Source organism: Salmo salar, chromosome ssa06 (assembly GCF_905237065.1).
Source record: "Salmo salar chromosome ssa06, Ssal_v3.1, whole genome shotgun sequence".
Lineage (NCBI taxonomy): Eukaryota > Metazoa > Chordata > Actinopteri > Salmoniformes > Salmonidae > Salmo > Salmo salar.
Genome location: NC_059447.1, coordinates 6,247,615 through 6,267,405, shown reverse-complemented (window position 1 = coordinate 6,267,405; position 19,791 = coordinate 6,247,615). Strand labels below are relative to the sequence as shown.

Sequence of the window (19,791 nt, the reverse complement as noted above, 5' to 3'; positions counted from 1 at the left end):
TATTATACTGTACTCTACTCTACTATTATACTGTACTCTACTATTATACTGTACTCTACTGTTATACTCTACTCTACTATTATACTGTACTCTACTGTACTCTACTATTATACTGTACTCTACTATTATACTGTACTCTACTGTTATACTGTACTCTACTCTACTCTACTATTATACTGTACTCTACTGTTATACTGTACTCTACTCTACTATTATACTGTACTCTAGTATTATACTGTACTCTACTATTATACTGTACTCTACTGTTATACTCTACTCTACTATTATACTGTACTCTACTGTACTCTACTATTATACTGTACTCTACTATTATACTGTACTCTACTATACTCTACTACTGTATATCTACTATACACTCACTCACTCACTCACTCACTCACTCACTCACTCACTCACTCACCACTCACTCTCTCACTCTTTCTCTCCTTATATTCTCTCTCTCAGTATTTTGACCTGGCTGCTGATGTGATGGCAGAGAATGCACACCTCACCTACAAGTTCCTCACCCCGGTAAGAACCACAGGTCCCTTTCATTGTCCTATATTTTCATACTACATCCCTACAGTCAGTCACTAGGGATAGTTTACTTCAAAATCATACATGTTAGTCTGACCCAGAAGTGAAGTCCACATTCCATTTTCCATGTGGGATTGAAAGGCCTCTATATTTCTCCTGAAAAGTCCTGTTCTTGCCACACATCCCCAATTCATGTTCTGGTCCTCTTTCTCCTGCTATGTAATAAAACAGTTGATCTATGTGGTCTCTACGTTCCAGTATCTGTATGAGTTTCTGGACGCCATGTTGACCTGCCAGACAGCTCCAGAGGAGGTAACAACAAAACACAACTACTACACACCATTTACACCCTGTACCACCTACTACCTAGTACTAATTACTATACTACCTACTCTCTAGTAATAATCATCCTATACTACCTACTCCCTAGTAATAATCATCCTATACTACCTACTCTAGTAATAATCATCCTATACTACCTACTCCCTAGTACTAATCACTCTATACTACCTACTCCCTAGTAATAATCATCCTATACTACCTACTCTAGTAATAATCATCCTATACTACCTACTCCCTAGTACTAATCACTCTATACTACCTACTCCCTAGTAATAATCATCCTATACTACCTACTCCCTAGTACTAATCATCCTATACTACCTACTCCCTAGTAATAATCATCCTATACTACCTACTCCCTAGTACTAATCACCCTATACTACCTACTCTAGTAATAATCATCCTATACTACCTGCTCCCTAGTACTAATCACTCTATACTACCTACTCCCTAGTAATAATCATCCTATACTACCTACTCCCTGGTACTAATCACTCTATACTACCTACTCCCTAGTAATAATCATCCTATACTACCTACTCCCTAGTAATAATCATCCTATACTACCTACTCCCTAGTAATAATCATCCTATACTACCTACTCCCTAGTACTAATCATCCTATACTACCTACTCTCTAGTACTAATCATCCTATACTACCTACTCCCTAGTAATAATCATCCTATACTACCTACTCCCTAGTAATAATCACCCTATACTACCTACTCTCTAGTAATAATCACCCTATACTACCTACTCTCTAGTAATAATCATCCTATACTACCTACTCCCTAGTAATAATCATCCTATACTACCTACTCCCTAGTAATAATCATCCTATACTACCTACTCCCTAGTAATAATCATCCTATACTACCTACTCTAGTAATAATCATCCTATACTACCTACTCCCTAGTAATAATCACCCTATACTACCTACTCTCTAGTAATACTCACTATACTACCTACTCTCTAGTAATAATCACTATACTACCTACTCCCTAGTAATAATCACCCTATACTACCTACTCCCTAGTACTAATCACTATACTACATACTACCTAGTACTAATCATCCTATACTACCTACTCCCTAGTAATAATCACCCTATACTACCTACTCCCTAGTACTAATCATCCTATACTACCTACTCCCTACTTGTACTAATCACTATACTACCTACTCCCTAGTACTAATCACTATACTACATACTACCTAGTACTAATCACCTCATACTACCTACTCCCTACTAGTACTAATCACTATACCACCTAATCCCTAGTACTAATCACTATACCACCTACTCCCTAGTACTAATCACTGTATACTACTTACTCCCTAGTACTAATCACTGTATACTACCTACTCCCTAGTATTAATCACTATACTGCCTAGTACTAATCACCCTATACTACCTACTCCCTACTAGTACTAATCACTATACTACCTGCTACCTAGTACTAATCACTATACTTCCTACTCTCTAGTACTAATCACCCCATACTACCTACTCCCTAGTACTAATCACTATACTACTTACTCCCTAGTACTAATCACTGTATACTACCTACTCACTAGTATTAATCACTATACTACCTACTGCCTAGTACTAATCACTGAATACTACCTACTCCCTACTAGTACTAATCACTATACTACCTACTACCTAGTACTAATCACTATACTACCTACTACCTAGTACTAATCACTGTATACTACCTACTACCTAGTACTAATCACTGTATACTACCTACTACCTAGTACTAATCACTGTATACTACCTACTGCCTACTAGTACTAATCACTCTATACTACCTTCTCCTAAGTACAAATCACTCTCTACTAACATTAACCTTCTGTAGCTTAAAACACACCACTACTACACACATATATTTCTGTTTCATGTTTTAGCCAATGACATGAATGTTCCACAATGTAATGAACCAGTCCTCTATAATACAGACTTTAAAAGCCAGTGCTACCTGAATGTTCCACAATGTAATGAACCAGTCCTCTATAATACAGAGACTTTAAAGTCCTGTGTCGTTGCTGCTGTTTGTACATTCTGAGGTATATATTCCTGTCTCTGATCATGTCTCTGTTGTGTTTGAGCAACGCAGGCCTTCAGGAAGTTTGATGAGATGAACGCCAAGTTGACAGATCAACTACGCAAGCTGACCAAACAGGTTACAATCTTCCAGTCTCCTCTCTCTCTGTCTTCCTATGTTGTCTGGTTATCCTGTTATCCTGTTCATGTTGTCTGTTTATCCTGTTATCCTGTTCATGTTGTCTGGTTATCCTGTTATCCTGTTCATGTTGTCTGTTTATCCTGTTCATGTTGTCTGTTTATCCTGTTATCCTGTTCATGTTGTCTGTTTATCCTGTTATCCTGTTCATGTTGTCTGTTTATCCTGTTCATGTTGTCTGGTTATCCTGCTCATGTTGTCTGGTTATCCTGTTATCCTGTTCATGTTGTCTGGTTATCCTGTTCATGTTGTCTGGTTATCCTGTTATCCTGTTCATGTTGTCTGGTTATCCTGTTATCCTGTTCATGTTGTCTGGTTATCCTGTTATCCTGTTCATGTTGTCTGGTTATCATGTTATCCTGTTCATGTTGTCTGGTTATCCTGTTCATGTTGTCTGTTTATCCTGTTATCCTGTTCATGTTGTCTGTTTATCCTGTTCATGTTGTCTGGTTATCCTGTTCATGTTGTCTGGTTATCCTGTTATCCTGTTCATGTTGTCTGGTTATCCTGTTATCCTGTTCATGTTGTCTGGTTATCCTGTTATCCTGTTGATGTTGTCTGGTTATCCTGTTCATGTTGTCTGGTTATCCTGTTATCCTGTTCATGTTGTCTGTTTATCCTGTTATCCTGTTCATGTTGTCTGGTTATCCTGTTATCCTGTTCATGTTGTCTGTTTATCCTGTTCATGTTGTCTGTTTATCCTGTTATCCTGTTCATGTTGTCTGTTTATCCTGTTATCCTGTTCATGTTGTCTGTTTATCCTGTTCATGTTGTCTGGTTATCCTGCTCATGTTGTCTGGTTATCCTGTTATCCTGTTCATGTTGTCTGGTTATCCTGTTATCCTGTTCATGTTGTCTGGTTATCCTGTTATCCTGTTCATGTTGTCTGGTTATCCTGTTATCCTGTTCATGTTGTCTGGTTATCATGTTATCCTGTTCATGTTGTCTGGTTATCCTGTTCATGTTGTCTGTTTATCCTGTTATCCTGTTCATGTTGTCTGTTTATCCTGTTCATGTTGTCTGGTTATCCTGTTCATGTTGTCTGGTTATCCTGTTATCCTGTTCATGTTGTCTGGTTATCCTGTTATCCTGTTCATGTTGTCTGGTTATCATGTTATCCTGTTCATGTTGTCTGGTTATCCTGTTCATGTTGTCTGGTTATCCTGTTATCCTGTTCATGTTGTCTGGTTATCCTGTTATCCTGTTCATGTTGTCTGGTTATCCTGTTATCCTGTTCATGTTGTCTGGTTATCCTGTTATCCTGTTCATGTTGTCTGGTTATCCTGTTGATGTTGTCTGTTTATCCTGTTTATCCTGTTATCCTGTTCATGTTGTCTGGTTATCCTGCTCATGTTGTCTGTTTATCCTGTTCATGTTGTCTGTTTATCATGTTATCCTGTTCATGTTGTCTGGTTATCCTGTTCATGCTGTCTGTTTATCCTGTTCATGTTGTCTGGTTATCCTGCTCATGTTGTCTGTTTATCCTGTTCATGTTGTCTGTTTATCATGTTATCCTGTTCATGTTGTCTGGTTATCCTGTTCATGCTGTCTGGTTATCCTGTTCATGTTGTCTGGTTATCCTGTTCATGTTGTCTGGTTATCCTGTTCATGTTGTCTGGTTATCCTGTTCATGTTGTCTGTTTATCATGTTATCCTGTTCATGTTGTCTGGTTATCCTGTTCATGTTGTCTGGTTATCCTGTTCATGTTGTCTGGTTATCCTGTTCATGTTGTCTGGTTATCCTGTTATCCTGTTCATGCTGTCTGGTTATCCTGTTCATGTTGTCTGGTTATCCTGTTCATGTTGTCTGGTTATCCTGTTATCCTGTTCATGTTGTCTGGTTATCCTGTTCATGTTGTCTGGTTATCCTGTTATCCTGTTCATGTTGTCTGGTTATCCTGTTATCCTGTTCATGTTGTCTGGTTATCCTGTTCATGTTGTCTGGTTATCCTGTTCATGTTGTCTGTTTATCATGTTATCCTGTTCATGTTGTCTGGTTATCCTGTTCATGTTGTCTGTTTATCCTGTTCATGTTGTCTGGTTATCCTGTTCATGTTGTCTGGTTATCCTGTTCATGTTGTCTGGTTATCCTGTTATCCTGTTCATGTTGTCTGGTTATCCTGTTATCCTGTTCATGTTGTCTGTTTATCATGTTATCCTGTTCATGTTGTCTGGTTATCCTGTTATCCTGTTCATGTTGTCTGGTTATCCTGTTCATGTTGTCTGTTTATCCTGTTCATGTTGTCTGGTTATCCTGTTCATGTTGTCTGGTTATCCTGTTATCCTGTTCATGTTGTCTGGTTATCCTGTTATCCTGTTCATGTTGTCTGGTTATCCTGTTATCCTGTTCATGTTGTCTGGTTATCATGTTATCCTGTTCATGTTGTCTGGTTATCCTGTTCATGTTGTCTGTTTATCCTGTTATCCTGTTCATGTTGTCTGTTTATCCTGTTCATGTTGTCTGGTTATCCTGTTCATGTTGTCTGGTTATCCTGTTATCCTGTTCATGTTGTCTGGTTATCCTGTTATCCTGTTCATGTTGTCTGGTTATCATGTTATCCTGTTCATGTTGTCTGGTTATCCTGTTCATGTTGTCTGGTTATCCTGTTATCCTGTTCATGTTGTCTGGTTATCCTGTTATCCTGTTCATGTTGTCTGGTTATCCTGTTATCCTGTTCATGTTGTCTGGTTATCCTGTTATCCTGTTCATGTTGTCTGGTTATCCTGTTCATGTTGTCTGGTTATCCTGTTCATGTTGTCTGGTTATCCTGTTATCCTGTTCATGTTGTCTGGTTATCCTGTTATCCTGTTCATGTTGTCTGGTTATCCTGTTGATGTTGTCTGTTTATCCTGTTTATCCTGTTATCCTGTTCATGTTGTCTGGTTATCCTGCTCATGTTGTCTGTTTATCCTGTTCATGTTGTCTGTTTATCATGTTATCCTGTTCATGTTGTCTGGTTATCCTGTTATCCTGTTCATGCTGTCTGTTTATCCTGTTCATGTTGTCTGGTTATCCTGCTCATGTTGTCTGTTTATCCTGTTCATGTTGTCTGTTTATCATGTTATCCTGTTCATGTTGTCTGGTTATCCTGTTCATGTTGTCTGGTTATCCTGTTCATGTTGTCTGGTTATCATGTTATCCTGTTCATGTTGTCTGGTTATCCTGTTCATGTTGTCTGTTTATCATGTTATCCTGTTCATGTTGTCTGGTTATCCTGTTCATGTTGTCTGGTTATCCTGTTCATGTTGTCTGGTTATCCTGTTCATGTTGTCTGGTTATCCTGTTATCCTGTTCATGCTGTCTGGTTATCCTGTTCATGTTGTCTGGTTATCCTGTTATCCTGTTCATGTTGTCTGGTTATCCTGTTCATGTTGTCTGGTTATCCTGTTATCCTGTTCATGTTGTCTGGTTATCCTGTTATCCTGTTCATGTTGTCTGGTTATCCTGTTATCCTGTTCATGTTGTCTGGTTATCCTGTTCATGTTGTCTGGTTATCCTGTTATCCTGTTCATGTTGTCTGTTTATCATGTTATCCTGTTCATGTTGTCTGGTTATCCTGTTATCCTGTTCATGTTGTCTGGTTATCCTGTTCATGTTGTCTGTTTATCCTGTTCATGTTGTCTGGTTATCCTGTTCATGTTGTCTGGTTATCCTGTTCATGTTGTCTGGTTATCCTGTTATCCTGTTCATGTTGTCTGGTTATCCTGTTATCCTGTTCATGTTGTCTGTTTATCATGTTATCCTGTTCATGTTGTCTGGTTATCCTGTTATCCTGTTCATGTTGTCTGGTTATCCTGTTCATGTTGTCTGTTTATCCTGTTCATGTTGTCTGGTTATCCTGTTCATGTTGTCTGGTTATCCTGTTATCCTGTTCATGTTGTCTGGTTATCCTGTTATCCTGTTCATGTTGTCTGGTTATCCTGTTATCCTGTTCATGTTGTCTGGTTATCCTGTTATCCTGTTCATGTTGTCTGGTTATCATGTTATCCTGTTCATGTTGTCTGGTTATCCTGTTCATGTTGTCTGTTTATCCTGTTATCCTGTTCATGTTGTCTGTTTATCCTGTTCATGTTGTCTGGTTATCCTGTTCATGTTGTCTGGTTATCCTGTTATCCTGTTCATGTTGTCTGGTTATCCTGTTATCCTGTTCATGTTGTCTGGTTATCATGTTATCCTGTTCATGTTGTCTGGTTATCCTGTTCATGTTGTCTGGTTATCCTGTTATCCTGTTCATGTTGTCTGGTTATCCTGTTATCCTGTTCATGTTGTCTGGTTATCCTGTTATCCTGTTCATGTTGTCTGGTTATCCTGTTCATGTTGTCTGGTTATCCTGTTCATGTTGTCTGGTTATCCTGTTATCCTGTTCATGTTGTCTGGTTATCCTGTTATCCTGTTCATGTTGTCTGGTTATCCTGTTGATGTTGTCTGTTTATCCTGTTTATCCTGTTATCCTGTTCATGTTGTCTGGTTATCCTGCTCATGTTGTCTGTTTATCCTGTTCATGTTGTCTGTTTATCATGTTATCCTGTTCATGTTGTCTGGTTATCCTGTTCATGTTGTCTGGTTATCCTGTTATCCTGTTCATGCTGTCTGTTTATCCTGTTCATGTTGTCTGGTTATCCTGCTCATGTTGTCTGTTTATCCTGTTCATGTTGTCTGTTTATCATGTTATCCTGTTCATGTTGTCTGGTTATCCTGTTCATGTTGTCTGGTTATCCTGTTCATGTTGTCTGGTTATCATGTTATCCTGTTCATGTTGTCTGGTTATCCTGTTCATGTTGTCTGTTTATCATGTTATCCTGTTCATGTTGTCTGGTTATCCTGTTCATGTTGTCTGGTTATCCTGTTCATGTTGTCTGGTTATCCTGTTCATGTTGACTGGTTATCCTGTTATCCTGTTCATGCTGTCTGGTTATCCTGTTCATGTTGTCTGGTTATCCTGTTATCCTGTTCATGTTGTCTGGTTATCCTGTTCATGTTGTCTGGTTATCCTGTTCATGTTGTCTGTTTATCCTGTTCATGTTGTCTGGTTATCCTGTTATCCTGTTCATGTTGTCTGGTTATCCTGTTATCCTGTTCATGTTGTCTGGTTATCCTGTTATCCTGTTCATGTTGTCTGGTTATCCTGTTATCCTGTTCATGTTGTCTGGTTATCCTGTTCATGTTGTCTGGTTATCCTGTTATCCTGTTCATGTTGTCTGTTTATCATGTTATCCTGTTCATGTTGTCTGGTTATCCTGTTATCCTGTTCATGTTGTCTGGTTATCCTGTTCATGTTGTCTGGTTATCCTGTTCATGTTGTCTGGTTATCCTGTTATCCTGTTCATGTTGTCTGGTTATCCTGTTATCCTGTTCATGTTGTCTGTTTATCATGTTATCCTGTTCATGTTGTCTGGTTATCCTGTTATCCTGTTCATGTTGTCTGGTTATCCTGTTATCCTGTTCATGTTGTCTGGTTATCCTGTTATCCTGTTCATGTTGTCTGGTTATCCTGTTATCCTGTTCATGTTGTCTGGTTATCCTGTTATCCTGTTCATGTTGTCTGGTTATCATGTTATCCTGTTCATGTTGTCTGGTTATCCTGTTCATGTTGTCTGTTTATCCTGTTATCCTGTTCATGTTGTCTGTTTATCCTGTTCATGTTGTCTGGTTATCCTGTTCATGTTGTCTGGTTATCCTGTTATCCTGTTCATGTTGTCTGGTTATCCTGTTATCCTGTTCATGTTGTCTGGTTATCATGTTATCCTGTTCATGTTGTCTGGTTATCCTGTTCATGTTGTCTGGTTATCCTGTTATCCTGTTCATGTTGTCTGGTTATCCTGTTATCCTGTTCATGTTGTCTGGTTATCCTGTTATCCTGTTCATGTTGTCTGGTTATCCTGTTGATGTTGTCTGTTTATCCTGTTTATCCTGTTATCCTGTTCATGTTGTCTGGTTATCCTGCTCATGTTGTCTGTTTATCCTGTTCATGTTGTCTGTTTATCATGTTATCCTGTTCATGTTGTCTGGTTATCCTGTTCATGTTGTCTGGTTATCCTGTTCATGTTGTCTGGTTATCCTGTTATCCTGTTCATGCTGTCTGTTTATCCTGTTCATGTTGTCTGGTTATCCTGCTCATGTTGTCTGTTTATCCTGTTCATGTTGTCTGTTTATCATGTTATCCTGTTCATGTTGTCTGGTTATCCTGTTCATGTTGTCTGGTTATCCTGTTCATGTTGTCTGGTTATCATGTTATCCTGTTCATGTTGTCTGGTTATCCTGTTCATGTTGTCTGTTTATCATGTTATCCTGTTCATGTTGTCTGGTTATCCTGTTCATGTTGTCTGGTTATCCTGTTCATGTTGTCTGGTTATCCTGTTCATGTTGTCTGGTTATCCTGTTATCCTGTTCATGCTGTCTGGTTATCCTGTTCATGTTGTCTGGTTATCCTGTTCATGTTGTCTGGTTATCCTGTTATCCTGTTCATGTTGTCTGGTTATCCTGTTCATGTTGTCTGGTTATCCTGTTATCCTGTTCATGTTGTCTGGTTATCCTGTTATCCTGTTCATGTTGTCTGGTTATCCTGTTATCCTGTTCATGTTGTCTGGTTATCCTGTTCATGTTGTCTGGTTATCCTGTTATCCTGTTCATGTTGTCTCTTTATCATGTTATCCTGTTCATGTTGTCTGGTTATCCTGTTATCCTGTTCATGTTGTCTGGTTATCCTGTTCATGTTGTCTGTTTATCCTGTTCATGTTGTCTGGTTATCCTGTTCATGTTGTCTGGTTATCCTGTTCATGTTGTCTGGTTATCCTGTTATCCTGTTCATGTTGTCTGGTTATCCTGTTATCCTGTTCATGTTGTCTGTTTATCATGTTATCCTGTTCATGTTGTCTGGTTATCCTGTTATCCTGTTCATGTTGTCTGGTTATCCTGTTCATGTTGTCTGTTTATCCTGTTCATGTTGTCTGGTTATCCTGTTCATGTTGTCTGGTTATCCTGTTATCCTGTTCATGTTGTCTGGTTATCCTGTTATCCTGTTCATGTTGTCTGGTTATCCTGTTATCCTGTTCATGTTGTCTGGTTATCCTGTTATCCTGTTCATGTTGTCTGGTTATCATGTTATCCTGTTCATGTTGTCTGGTTATCCTGTTCATGTTGTCTGTTTATCCTGTTATCCTGTTCATGTTGTCTGTTTATCCTGTTCATGTTGTGTGGTTATCCTGTTCATGTTGTCTGGTTATCCTGTTATCCTGTTCATGTTGTCTGGTTATCCTGTTATCCTGTTCATGTTGTCTGGTTATCATGTTATCCTGTTCATGTTGTCTGGTTATCCTGTTCATGTTGTCTGGTTATCCTGTTATCCTGTTCATGTTGTCTGGTTATCCTGTTATCCTGTTCATGTTGTCTGGTTATCCTGTTATCCTGTTCATGTTGTCTGTTTATCCTGTTCATGTTGTCTGGTTATCCTGTTATCCTGTTCATGTTGTCTGGTTATCCTGTTATCCTGTTCATGTTGTCTGGTTATCCTGTTATCCTGTTCATGTTGTCTGGTTATCCTGTTCAAGTTGTCTGTTTATCCTGTTATCCTGTTGATGTTGTCTGTTTATCCTGTTGATGTTGTCTGTTTATCCTGTTGATGTTGTCTGGTTATCCTGCTCATGTTGTCTGGTTATCCTGTTCATGTTGTCTGGTTATCATGTTATCCTGTTCATGTTGTCTGGTTATCCTGTTCATGTTGTCTGTTTATCATGTTATCCTGTTCATGTTGTCTGGTTATCCTGTTCATGTTGTCTGGTTATCCTGTTCATGTTGTCTGGTTATCATGTTATCCTGTTCATGTTGTCTGTTTATCATGTTATCCTGTTCATGTTGTCTGGTTATCCTGTTCATGTTGTCTGGTTATCCTGTTCATGTTGTCTGGTTATCCTGTTATCCTGTTGATGTTGTCTGTTTATCCTGTTGATGTTGTCTGTTTATCCTGTTGATGTTGTCTGGTTATCCTGCTCATGTTGTCTGGTTATCCTGTTCATGTTGTCTGGTTATCATGTTATCCTGTTCATGTTGTCTGGTTATCCTGTTCATGTTGTCTGTTTATCATGTTATCCTGTTCATGTTGTCTGGTTATCCTGTTCATGTTGTCTGGTTATCCTGTTCATGTTGTCTGGTTATCATGTTATCCTGTTCATGTTGTCTGTTTATCATGTTATCCTGTTCATGTTGTCTGGTTATCCTGTTCATGTTGTCTGGTTATCCTGTTCATGTTGTCTGGTTATCCTGTTCATGTTGTCTGGTTATCCTGTTATCCTGTTCATGCTGTCTGGTTATCCTGTTCATGTTGTCTGGTTATCCTGTTCATGTTGTCTGGTTATCCTGTTATCCTGTTCATGTTGTCTGGTTATCCTGTTCATGTTGTCTGGTTATCCTGTTATCCTGTTCATGTTGTCTGGTTATCCTGTTATCCTGTTCATGTTGTCTGGTTATCCTGTTATCCTGTTCATGTTGTCTGGTTATCCTGTTCATGTTGTCTGGTTATCCTGTTATCCTGTTCATGTTGTCTGTTTATCATGTTATCCTGTTCATGTTGTCTGGTTATCCTGTTATCCTGTTCATGTTGTCTGGTTATCCTGTTCATGTTGTCTGTTTATCCTGTTCATGTTGTCTGGTTATCCTGTTCATGTTGTCTGGTTATCCTGTTCATGTTGTCTGGTTATCCTGTTATCCTGTTCATGTTGTCTGGTTATCCTGTTATCCTGTTCATGTTGTCTGTTTATCATGTTATCCTGTTCATGTTGTCTGGTTATCCTGTTATCCTGTTCATGTTGTCTGGTTATCCTGTTCATGTTGTCTGTTTATCCTGTTCATGTTGTCTGGTTATCCTGTTCATGTTGTCTGGTTATCCTGTTATCCTGTTCATGTTGTCTGGTTATCCTGTTATCCTGTTCATGTTGTCTGGTTATCCTGTTATCCTGTTCATGTTGTCTGGTTATCCTGTTATCCTGTTCATGTTGTCTGGTTATCATGTTATCCTGTTCATGTTGTCTGGTTATCCTGTTCATGTTGTCTGTTTATCCTGTTATCCTGTTCATGTTGTCTGTTTATCCTGTTCATGTTGTGTGGTTATCCTGTTCATGTTGTCTGGTTATCCTGTTATCCTGTTCATGTTGTCTGGTTATCCTGTTATCCTGTTCATGTTGTCTGGTTATCATGTTATCCTGTTCATGTTGTCTGGTTATCCTGTTCATGTTGTCTGGTTATCCTGTTATCCTGTTCATGTTGTCTGGTTATCCTGTTATCCTGTTCATGTTGTCTGGTTATCCTGTTATCCTGTTCATGTTGTCTGTTTATCCTGTTCATGTTGTCTGGTTATCCTGTTATCCTGTTCATGTTGTCTGGTTATCCTGTTATCCTGTTCATGTTGTCTGGTTATCCTGTTATCCTGTTCATGTTGTCTGGTTATCCTGTTCAAGTTGTCTGTTTATCCTGTTATCCTGTTGATGTTGTCTGTTTATCCTGTTGATGTTGTCTGTTTATCCTGTTGATGTTGTCTGGTTATCCTGCTCATGTTGTCTGTTTATCCTGTTATCCTGTTCAAGTTGTCTGGTTATCCTGTTGATGTTGTCTGTTTATCCTGTTTATCCTGTTATCCTGTTCATGTTGTCTGGTTATCCTGCTCATGTTGTCTGTTTATCCTGTTCATGTTGTCTGGTTATCCTGTTATCCTGTTCATGTTGTCTGGTTATCATGTTATCCTGTTCATGTTGTCTGGTTATCCTGTTCATGTTGTCTGGTTATCCCGTTATCCTGTTCATGTTGTCTGGTTATCCTGTTATCCTGTTCATGTTGTCTGGTTATCCTGTTATCCTGTTCATGTTGTCTGTTTATCCTGTTCATGTTGTCTGGTTATCCTGTTATCCTGTTCATGTTGTCTGGTTATCCTGTTATCCTGTTCATGTTGTCTGGTTATCCTGTTATCCTGTTCATGTTGTCTGGTTATCCTGTTCAAGTTGTCTGTTTATCCTGTTATCCTGTTGATGTTGTCTGTTTATCCTGTTGATGTTGTCTGTTTATCCTGTTGATGTTGTCTGGTTATCCTGCTCATGTTGTCTGTTTATCCTGTTATCCTGTTCATGTTGTCTGGTTATCCTGTTATCCTGTTCATGTTGTCTGGTTATCCTGTTGATGTTGTCTGTTTATCCTGTTTATCCTGTTATCCTGTTCATGTTGTCTGGTTATCCTGCTCATGTTGTCTGTTTATCCTGTTCATGTTGTCTGGTTATCCTGTTATCCTGTTCATGTTGTCTGGTTATCCTGTTATCCTGTTCATGCTGTCTGTTTATCCTGTTCATGTTGTCTGGTTATCCTGCTCATGTTGTCTGTTTATCCTGTTCATGTTGTCTGTTTATCATGTTATCCTGTTCATGTTGTCTGGTTATCCTGTTCATGTTGTCTGGTTATCCTGTTCATGTTGTCTGGTTATCCTGTTCATGTTGTCTGTTTATCATGTTATCCTGTTCATGTTGTCTGGTTATCCTGTTCATGTTGTCTGGTTATCCTGTTCATGTTGTCTGGTTATCCTGTTCATGTTGTCTGGTTATCCTGTTATCCTGTTCATGCTGTCTGGTTATCCTGTTCATGTTGTCTGGTTATCCTGTTATCCTGTTCATGTTGTCTGGTTATCCTGTTATCCTGTTCATGTTGTCTGGTTATCCTGTTATCCTGTTCATGTTGTCTGGTTATCCTGTTCATGTTGTCTGGTTATCCTGTTATCCTGTTCATGTTGTCTGTTTATCATGTTATCCTGTTCATGTTGTCTGGTTATCCTGTTATCCTGTTCATGTTGTCTGGTTATCCTGTTCATGTTGTCTGTTTATCCTGTTCATGTTGTCTGGTTATCCTGTTCATGTTGTCTGGTTATCCTGTTCATGTTGTCTGGTTATCCTATTATCCTGTTCATGTTGTCTGGTTATCCTGTTATCCTGTACATGTTGTCTGGTTATCCTGTTATCCTGTTCATGTTGTCTGGTTATCATGTTATCCTGTTCATGTTGTCTGGTTATCCTGTTCATGTTGTCTGTTTATCCTGTTATCCTGTTCATGTTGTCTGGTTATCCTGTTCATGTTGTCTGGTTATCCTGTTATCCTGTTCATGTTGTCTGGTTATCCTGTTATCCTGTTCATGTTGTCTTGTTATCCTGTTATCCTGTTCATGTTGTCTGTTTATCCTGTTCATGTTGTCTGGTTATCCTGTTATCCTGTTCATGTTGTCTGGTTATGTTGTCTGGTTATCCTGTTATCCTGTTCATGTTGTCTGGTTATCCTGTTCAAGTTGTCTGTTTATCCTGTTATCCTGTTGATGTTGTCTGTTTATCCTGTTGATGCTGTCTGTTTATCCTGTTGATGTTGTCTGGTTATCCTGTTCATGTTGTCTGTTTATCCTGTTATCCTGTTCATGTTGTCTGGTTATCCTGTTATCCTGTTCATGTTGTCTGGTTATCCTGTTGATGTTGTCTGTTTATCCTGTTTATCCTGTTATCCTGTTCATGTTGTCTGGTTATCCTGCTCATGTTGTCTGTTTATCCTGTTCATGTTGTCTGTTTATCATGTTATCCTGTTCATGTTGTCTGGTTATCCTGATCATGTTGTCTGGTTATCCTGTTATCCTGTTCATGTTGTCTGGTTATCCTGTTCATGTTGTCTGGTTATCCTGTTATCCTGTTCATGCTGTCTGTTTATCCTGTTCATGTTGTCTGTTTATCATGTTATCCTGTTCATGTTGTCTGGTTATCCTGTTCATGTTGTCTGTTTATCCTGTTCATGTTGTCTGGTTATCCTGTTCATGTTGTCTGGTTATCCTGTTATCCTGTTCATGTTGTCTGTTTATCATGTTATCCTGTTCATGTTGTCTGGTTATCCTGTTATCCTGTTCATGTTGTCTGGTTGTCCTGTTCATGTTGTCTGGTTATCCTGTTATCCTGTTCATGTTGTCTGGTTATCCTGTTATCCTGTTCATGTTGTCTGGTTATCCTGTTCATGTTGTCTGTTTATCCTGTTATCCTGTTCATGTTGTCTGGTTATCCTGCTCATGTTGTCTGGTTATCCTGTTATCCTGTTCATGTTGTCTGGTTATCTTGTTCATGTTGTCTGTTTATCCTGTTATCCTGTTGATGTTGTCTGTTTATCCTGTTATCCTGCTCATGTTGTCTGTTTATCCTGTTATCCTGTTCATGTTGTCTGGTTATCCTGCTCATGTTGTCTGGTTATCCTGTTATCCTGTTCATGTTGTCTGGTTATCTTGTTCATGTTGTCTGTTTATCCTGTTATCCTGTTCATGTTGTCTGGTTATCCTGTTCATGTTGTCTGGTTATCCTGTTATCCTGTTCATGTTGTCTGGTTATCTTGTTCATGTTGTCTGTTTATCCTGTTATCCTGTTCATGTTGTCTGGTTATCCTGTTCATGTTGTCTGGTTATCCTGTTCATGTTGTCTGGTTATCCTGTTATCCTGTTCATGTTGTCTGTTTATCCTGTTCATGTTGTCTGGTTATCCTGTTATCCTGTTCATGTTGTCTGGTTATCCTGTTATCCTGTTCATGTTGTCTGGTTATCCTGTTATCCTGTTCATGTTGTCTGGTTATCCTGTTATCCTGTTCATGTTGTCTGGTTATCCTGTTCATGTTGTCTGGTTATCCTGTTATCCTGTTCATGTTGTCTGGTTATCCTGTTATCCTGTTCATGTTGTCTGGTTATCCTGTTATCCTGTTCATGTTGTCTGGTTATCCTGTTCATGTTGTCTGGTTATCCTGTTATCCTGTTCATGTTGTCTGGTTATCCTGTTGATGTTGTCTGTTTATCCTGTTTATCCTGTTATCCTGTTCATTTTGTCTGGTTATCCTGCTCATGTTGTCTGTTTATCCTGTTCATGTTGTCTGTTTATCATGTTATCCTGTTCATGTTGTCTGGTTATCCTGTTCATGTTGTCTGGTTATCCTGTTCATGTTGTCTGGTTATCCTGTTCATGTTGTCTGGTTATCCTGTTATCCTGTTCATGCTGTCTGTTTATCCTGTTCATGTTGTCTGGTTATCCTGCTCATGTTGTCTGTTTATCCTGTTCATGTTGTCTGTTTATCATGTTATCCTGTTCATGTTGTCTGGTTATCCTGTTCATGTTGTCTGGTTATCCTGTTCATGTTGTCTGGTTATCCTGTTCATGTTGTCTGGTTATCCTGTTCATGTTGTCTGTTTATCATGTTATCCTGTTCATGTTGTCTGGTTATCCTGTTCATGTTGTCTGGTTATCCTGTTCATGTTGTCTGGTTATCCTGTTCATGTTGTCTGGTTATCCTGTTATCCTGTTCATGCTGTCTGGTTATCCTGTTCATGTTGTCTGGTTATCCTGTTCATGTTGTCTGGTTATCCTGTTATCCTGTTCATGTTGTCTGGTTATCCTGTTCATGTTGTCTGGTTATCCTGTTATCCTGTTCATGTTGTCTGGTTATCCTGTTCATGTTGTCTGGTTATCCTGTTATCCTGTTCATGTTGTCTGGTTATCCTGTTCATGTTGTCTGTTTATCCTGTTCATGTTGTCTGGTTATCCTGTTCATGTTGTCTGGTTATCCTGTTCATGTTGTCTGGTTATCCTGTTATCCTGTTCATGTTGTCTGGTTATCCTGTTATCCTGTTCATGTTGTCTGTTTATCATGTTATCCTGTTCATGTTGTCTGGTTATCCTGTTATCCTGTTCATGTTGTCTGGTTATCCTGTTCATGTTGTCTGTTTATCCTGTTCATGTTGTCTGGTTATCCTGTTCATGTTGTCTGGTTATCCTGTTATCCTGTTCATGTTGTCTGGTTATCCTGTTATCCTGTTCATGTTGTCTGGTTATCCTGTTATCCTGTTCATGTTGTCTGGTTATCCTGTTATCCTGTTCATGTTGTCTGGTTATCATGTTATCCTGTTCATGTTGTCTGGTTATCCTGTTCATGTTGTCTGTTTATCCTGTTATCCTGTTCATGTTGTCTGTTTATCCTGTTCATGTTGTCTGGTTATCCTGTTCATGTTGTCTGGTTATCCTGTTATCCTGTTCATGTTGTCTGGTTATCCTGTTATCCTGTTCATGTTGTCTGGTTATCCTGTTATCCTGTTCATGTTGTCTGGTTATCCTGTTCATGTTGTCTGGTTATCCTGTTATCCTGTTCATGTTGTCTGGTTATCCTGTTATCCTGTTCATGTTGTCTGGTTATCCTGTTATCCTGTTCATGTTGTCTGTTTATCCTGTTCATGTTGTCTGGTTATCCTGTTATCCTGTTCATGTTGTCTGGTTATCCTGTTATCCTGTTCATGTTGTCTGGTTATCCTGTTATCCTGTTCATGTTGTCTGGTTATCCTGTTATCCTGTTCATGTTGTCTGGTTATCCTGTTCAAGTTGTCTGTTTATCCTGTTATCCTGTTGATGTTGTCTGTTTATCCTGTTGATGTTGTCTGTTTATCCCGTTGATGTTGTCTGGTTATCCTGCTCATGTTGTCTGTTTATCCTGTTATCCTGTTCATGTTGTCTGGTTATCCTGTTATCCTGTTCATGTTGTCTGGTTATCCTGTTGATGTTGTCTGTTTATCCTGTTTATCCTGTTATCCTGTTCATGTTGTCTGGTTATCCTGCTCATGTTGTCTGTTTATCCTGTTCATGTTGTCTGGTTATCCTGTTATCCTGTTCATGTTGTCTGGTTATCCTGTTATCCTGTTCATGTTGTCTGTTTATCCTGTTCATGTTGTCTGGTTATCCTGTTATCCTGTTCATGTTGTCTGGTTATCCTGTTATCCTGTTCATGTTGTCTGGTTATCCTGTTATCCTGTTCATGTTGTCTGGTTATCCTGTTCATGTTGTCTGGTTATCCTGTTATCCTGTTCATGTTGTCTGGTTATCCTGTTGATGTTGTCTGTTTATCCTGTTTATCCTGTTATCCTGTTCATTTTGTCTGGTTATCCTGCTCATGTTGTCTGTTTATCCTGTTCATGTTGTCTGTTTATCATGTTATCCTGTTCATGTTGTCTGGTTATCCTGTTCATGTTGTCTGGTTATCCTGTTCATGTTGTCTGGTTATCCTGTTCATGTTGTCTGGTTATCCTGTTATCCTGTTCATGCTGTCTGGTTATCCTGTTCATGTTGTCTGGTTATCCTGTTCATGTTGTCTGGTTATCCTGTTATCCTGTTCATGTTGTCTGGTTATCCTGTTCATGTTGTCTGGTTATCCTGTTATCCTGTTCATGTTGTCTGGTTATCCTGTTCATGTTGTCTGTTTATCCTGTTCATGTTGTCTGGTTATCCTGTTCATGTTGTCTGGTTATCCTGTTCATGTTGTCTGGTTATCCTGTTATCCTGTTCATGTTGTCTGGTTATCCTGTTATCCTGTTCATGTTGTCTGTTTATCATGTTATCCTGTTCATGTTGTCTGGTTATCCTGTTATCCTGTTCATGTTGTCTGGTTATCCTGTTCATGTTGTCTGTTTATCCTGTTCATGTTGTCTGGTTATCCTGTTCATGTTGTCTGGTTATCCTGTTATCCTGTTCATGTTGTCTGGTTATCCTGTTATCCTGTTCATGTTGTCTGGTTATCCTGTTATCCTGTTCATGTTGTCTGGTTATCCTGTTATCCTGTTCATGTTGTCTGGTTATCATGTTATCCTGTTCATGTTGTCTGGTTATCCTGTTCATGTTGTCTGTTTATCCTGTTATCCTGTTCATGTTGTCTGTTTATCCTGTTCATGTTGTCTGGTTATCCTGTTCATGTTGTCTGGTTATCCTGTTATCCTGTTCATGTTGTCTGGTTATCCTGTTATCCTGTTCATGTTGTCTGGTTATCATGTTATCCTGTTCATGTTGTCTGGTTATCCTGTTCATGTTGTCTGGTTATCCTGTTATCCTGTTCATGTTGTCTGGTTATCCTGTTATCCTGTTCATGTTGTCTGGTTATCCTGTTATCCTGTTCATGTTGTCTGTTTATCCTGTTCATGTTGTCTGGTTATCCTGTTATCCTGTTCATGTTGTCTGGTTATCCTGTTATCCTGTTCATGTTGTCTGGTTATCCTGTTATCCTGTTCATGTTGTCTGGTTATCATGTTATCCTGTTCATGTTGTCTGGTTATCCTGTTCATGTTGTCTGGTTATCCTGTTCAAGTTGTCTGTTTATCCTGTTATCCTGTTGATGTTGTCTGTTTATCCTGTTGATGTTGTCTGTTTATCCCGTTGATGTTGTCTGGTTATCCTGCTCATGTTGTCTGTTTATCCTGTTATCCTGTTCATGTTGTCTGGTTATCCTGTTATCCTGTTCATGTTGTCTGGTTATCCTGTTGATGTTGTCTGTTTATCCTGTTTATCCTGTTATCCTGTTCATGTTGTCTGGTTATCCTGCTCATGTTGTCTGTTTATCCTGTTCATGTTGTCTGTTTATCATGTTATCCTGTTCATGTTGTCTGGTTATCCTGTTCATGTTGTCTGGTTATCCTGTTCATGTTGTCTGGTTATCCTGTTCATGTTGTCTGGTTATCCTGTTATCCTGTTCATGTTGTCTGTTTATCCTGTTCATGTTGTCTGGTTATCCTGCTCATGTTGTCTGTTTATCCTGTTCATGTTGTCTGTTTATCATGTTATCCTGTTCATGTTGTCTGGTTATCCTGTTCATGTTGTCTG

At 38.9% G+C, this 19,791-nt stretch overlaps 1 protein-coding gene across 2 annotated transcripts in view; it reads left to right on the top strand.

Annotated features, from left to right (window-relative positions):
- ift70 (intraflagellar transport 70) overlaps positions 1–19,791 on the top strand; it is a 62,457-nt gene that overhangs the window by 12,857 nt on the left and 29,809 nt on the right. For both annotated transcript variants that reach the window (XM_045719666.1, XM_045719667.1), the window contains exons 10-12: positions 466–531; positions 796–849; positions 3,001–3,066. In XM_045719666.1, the coding sequence (XP_045575622.1) occupies positions 466–531; positions 796–849; positions 3,001–3,066 (186 nt within the window). The remainder of the gene's footprint in view (positions 1–465; positions 532–795; positions 850–3,000; positions 3,067–19,791) is intronic.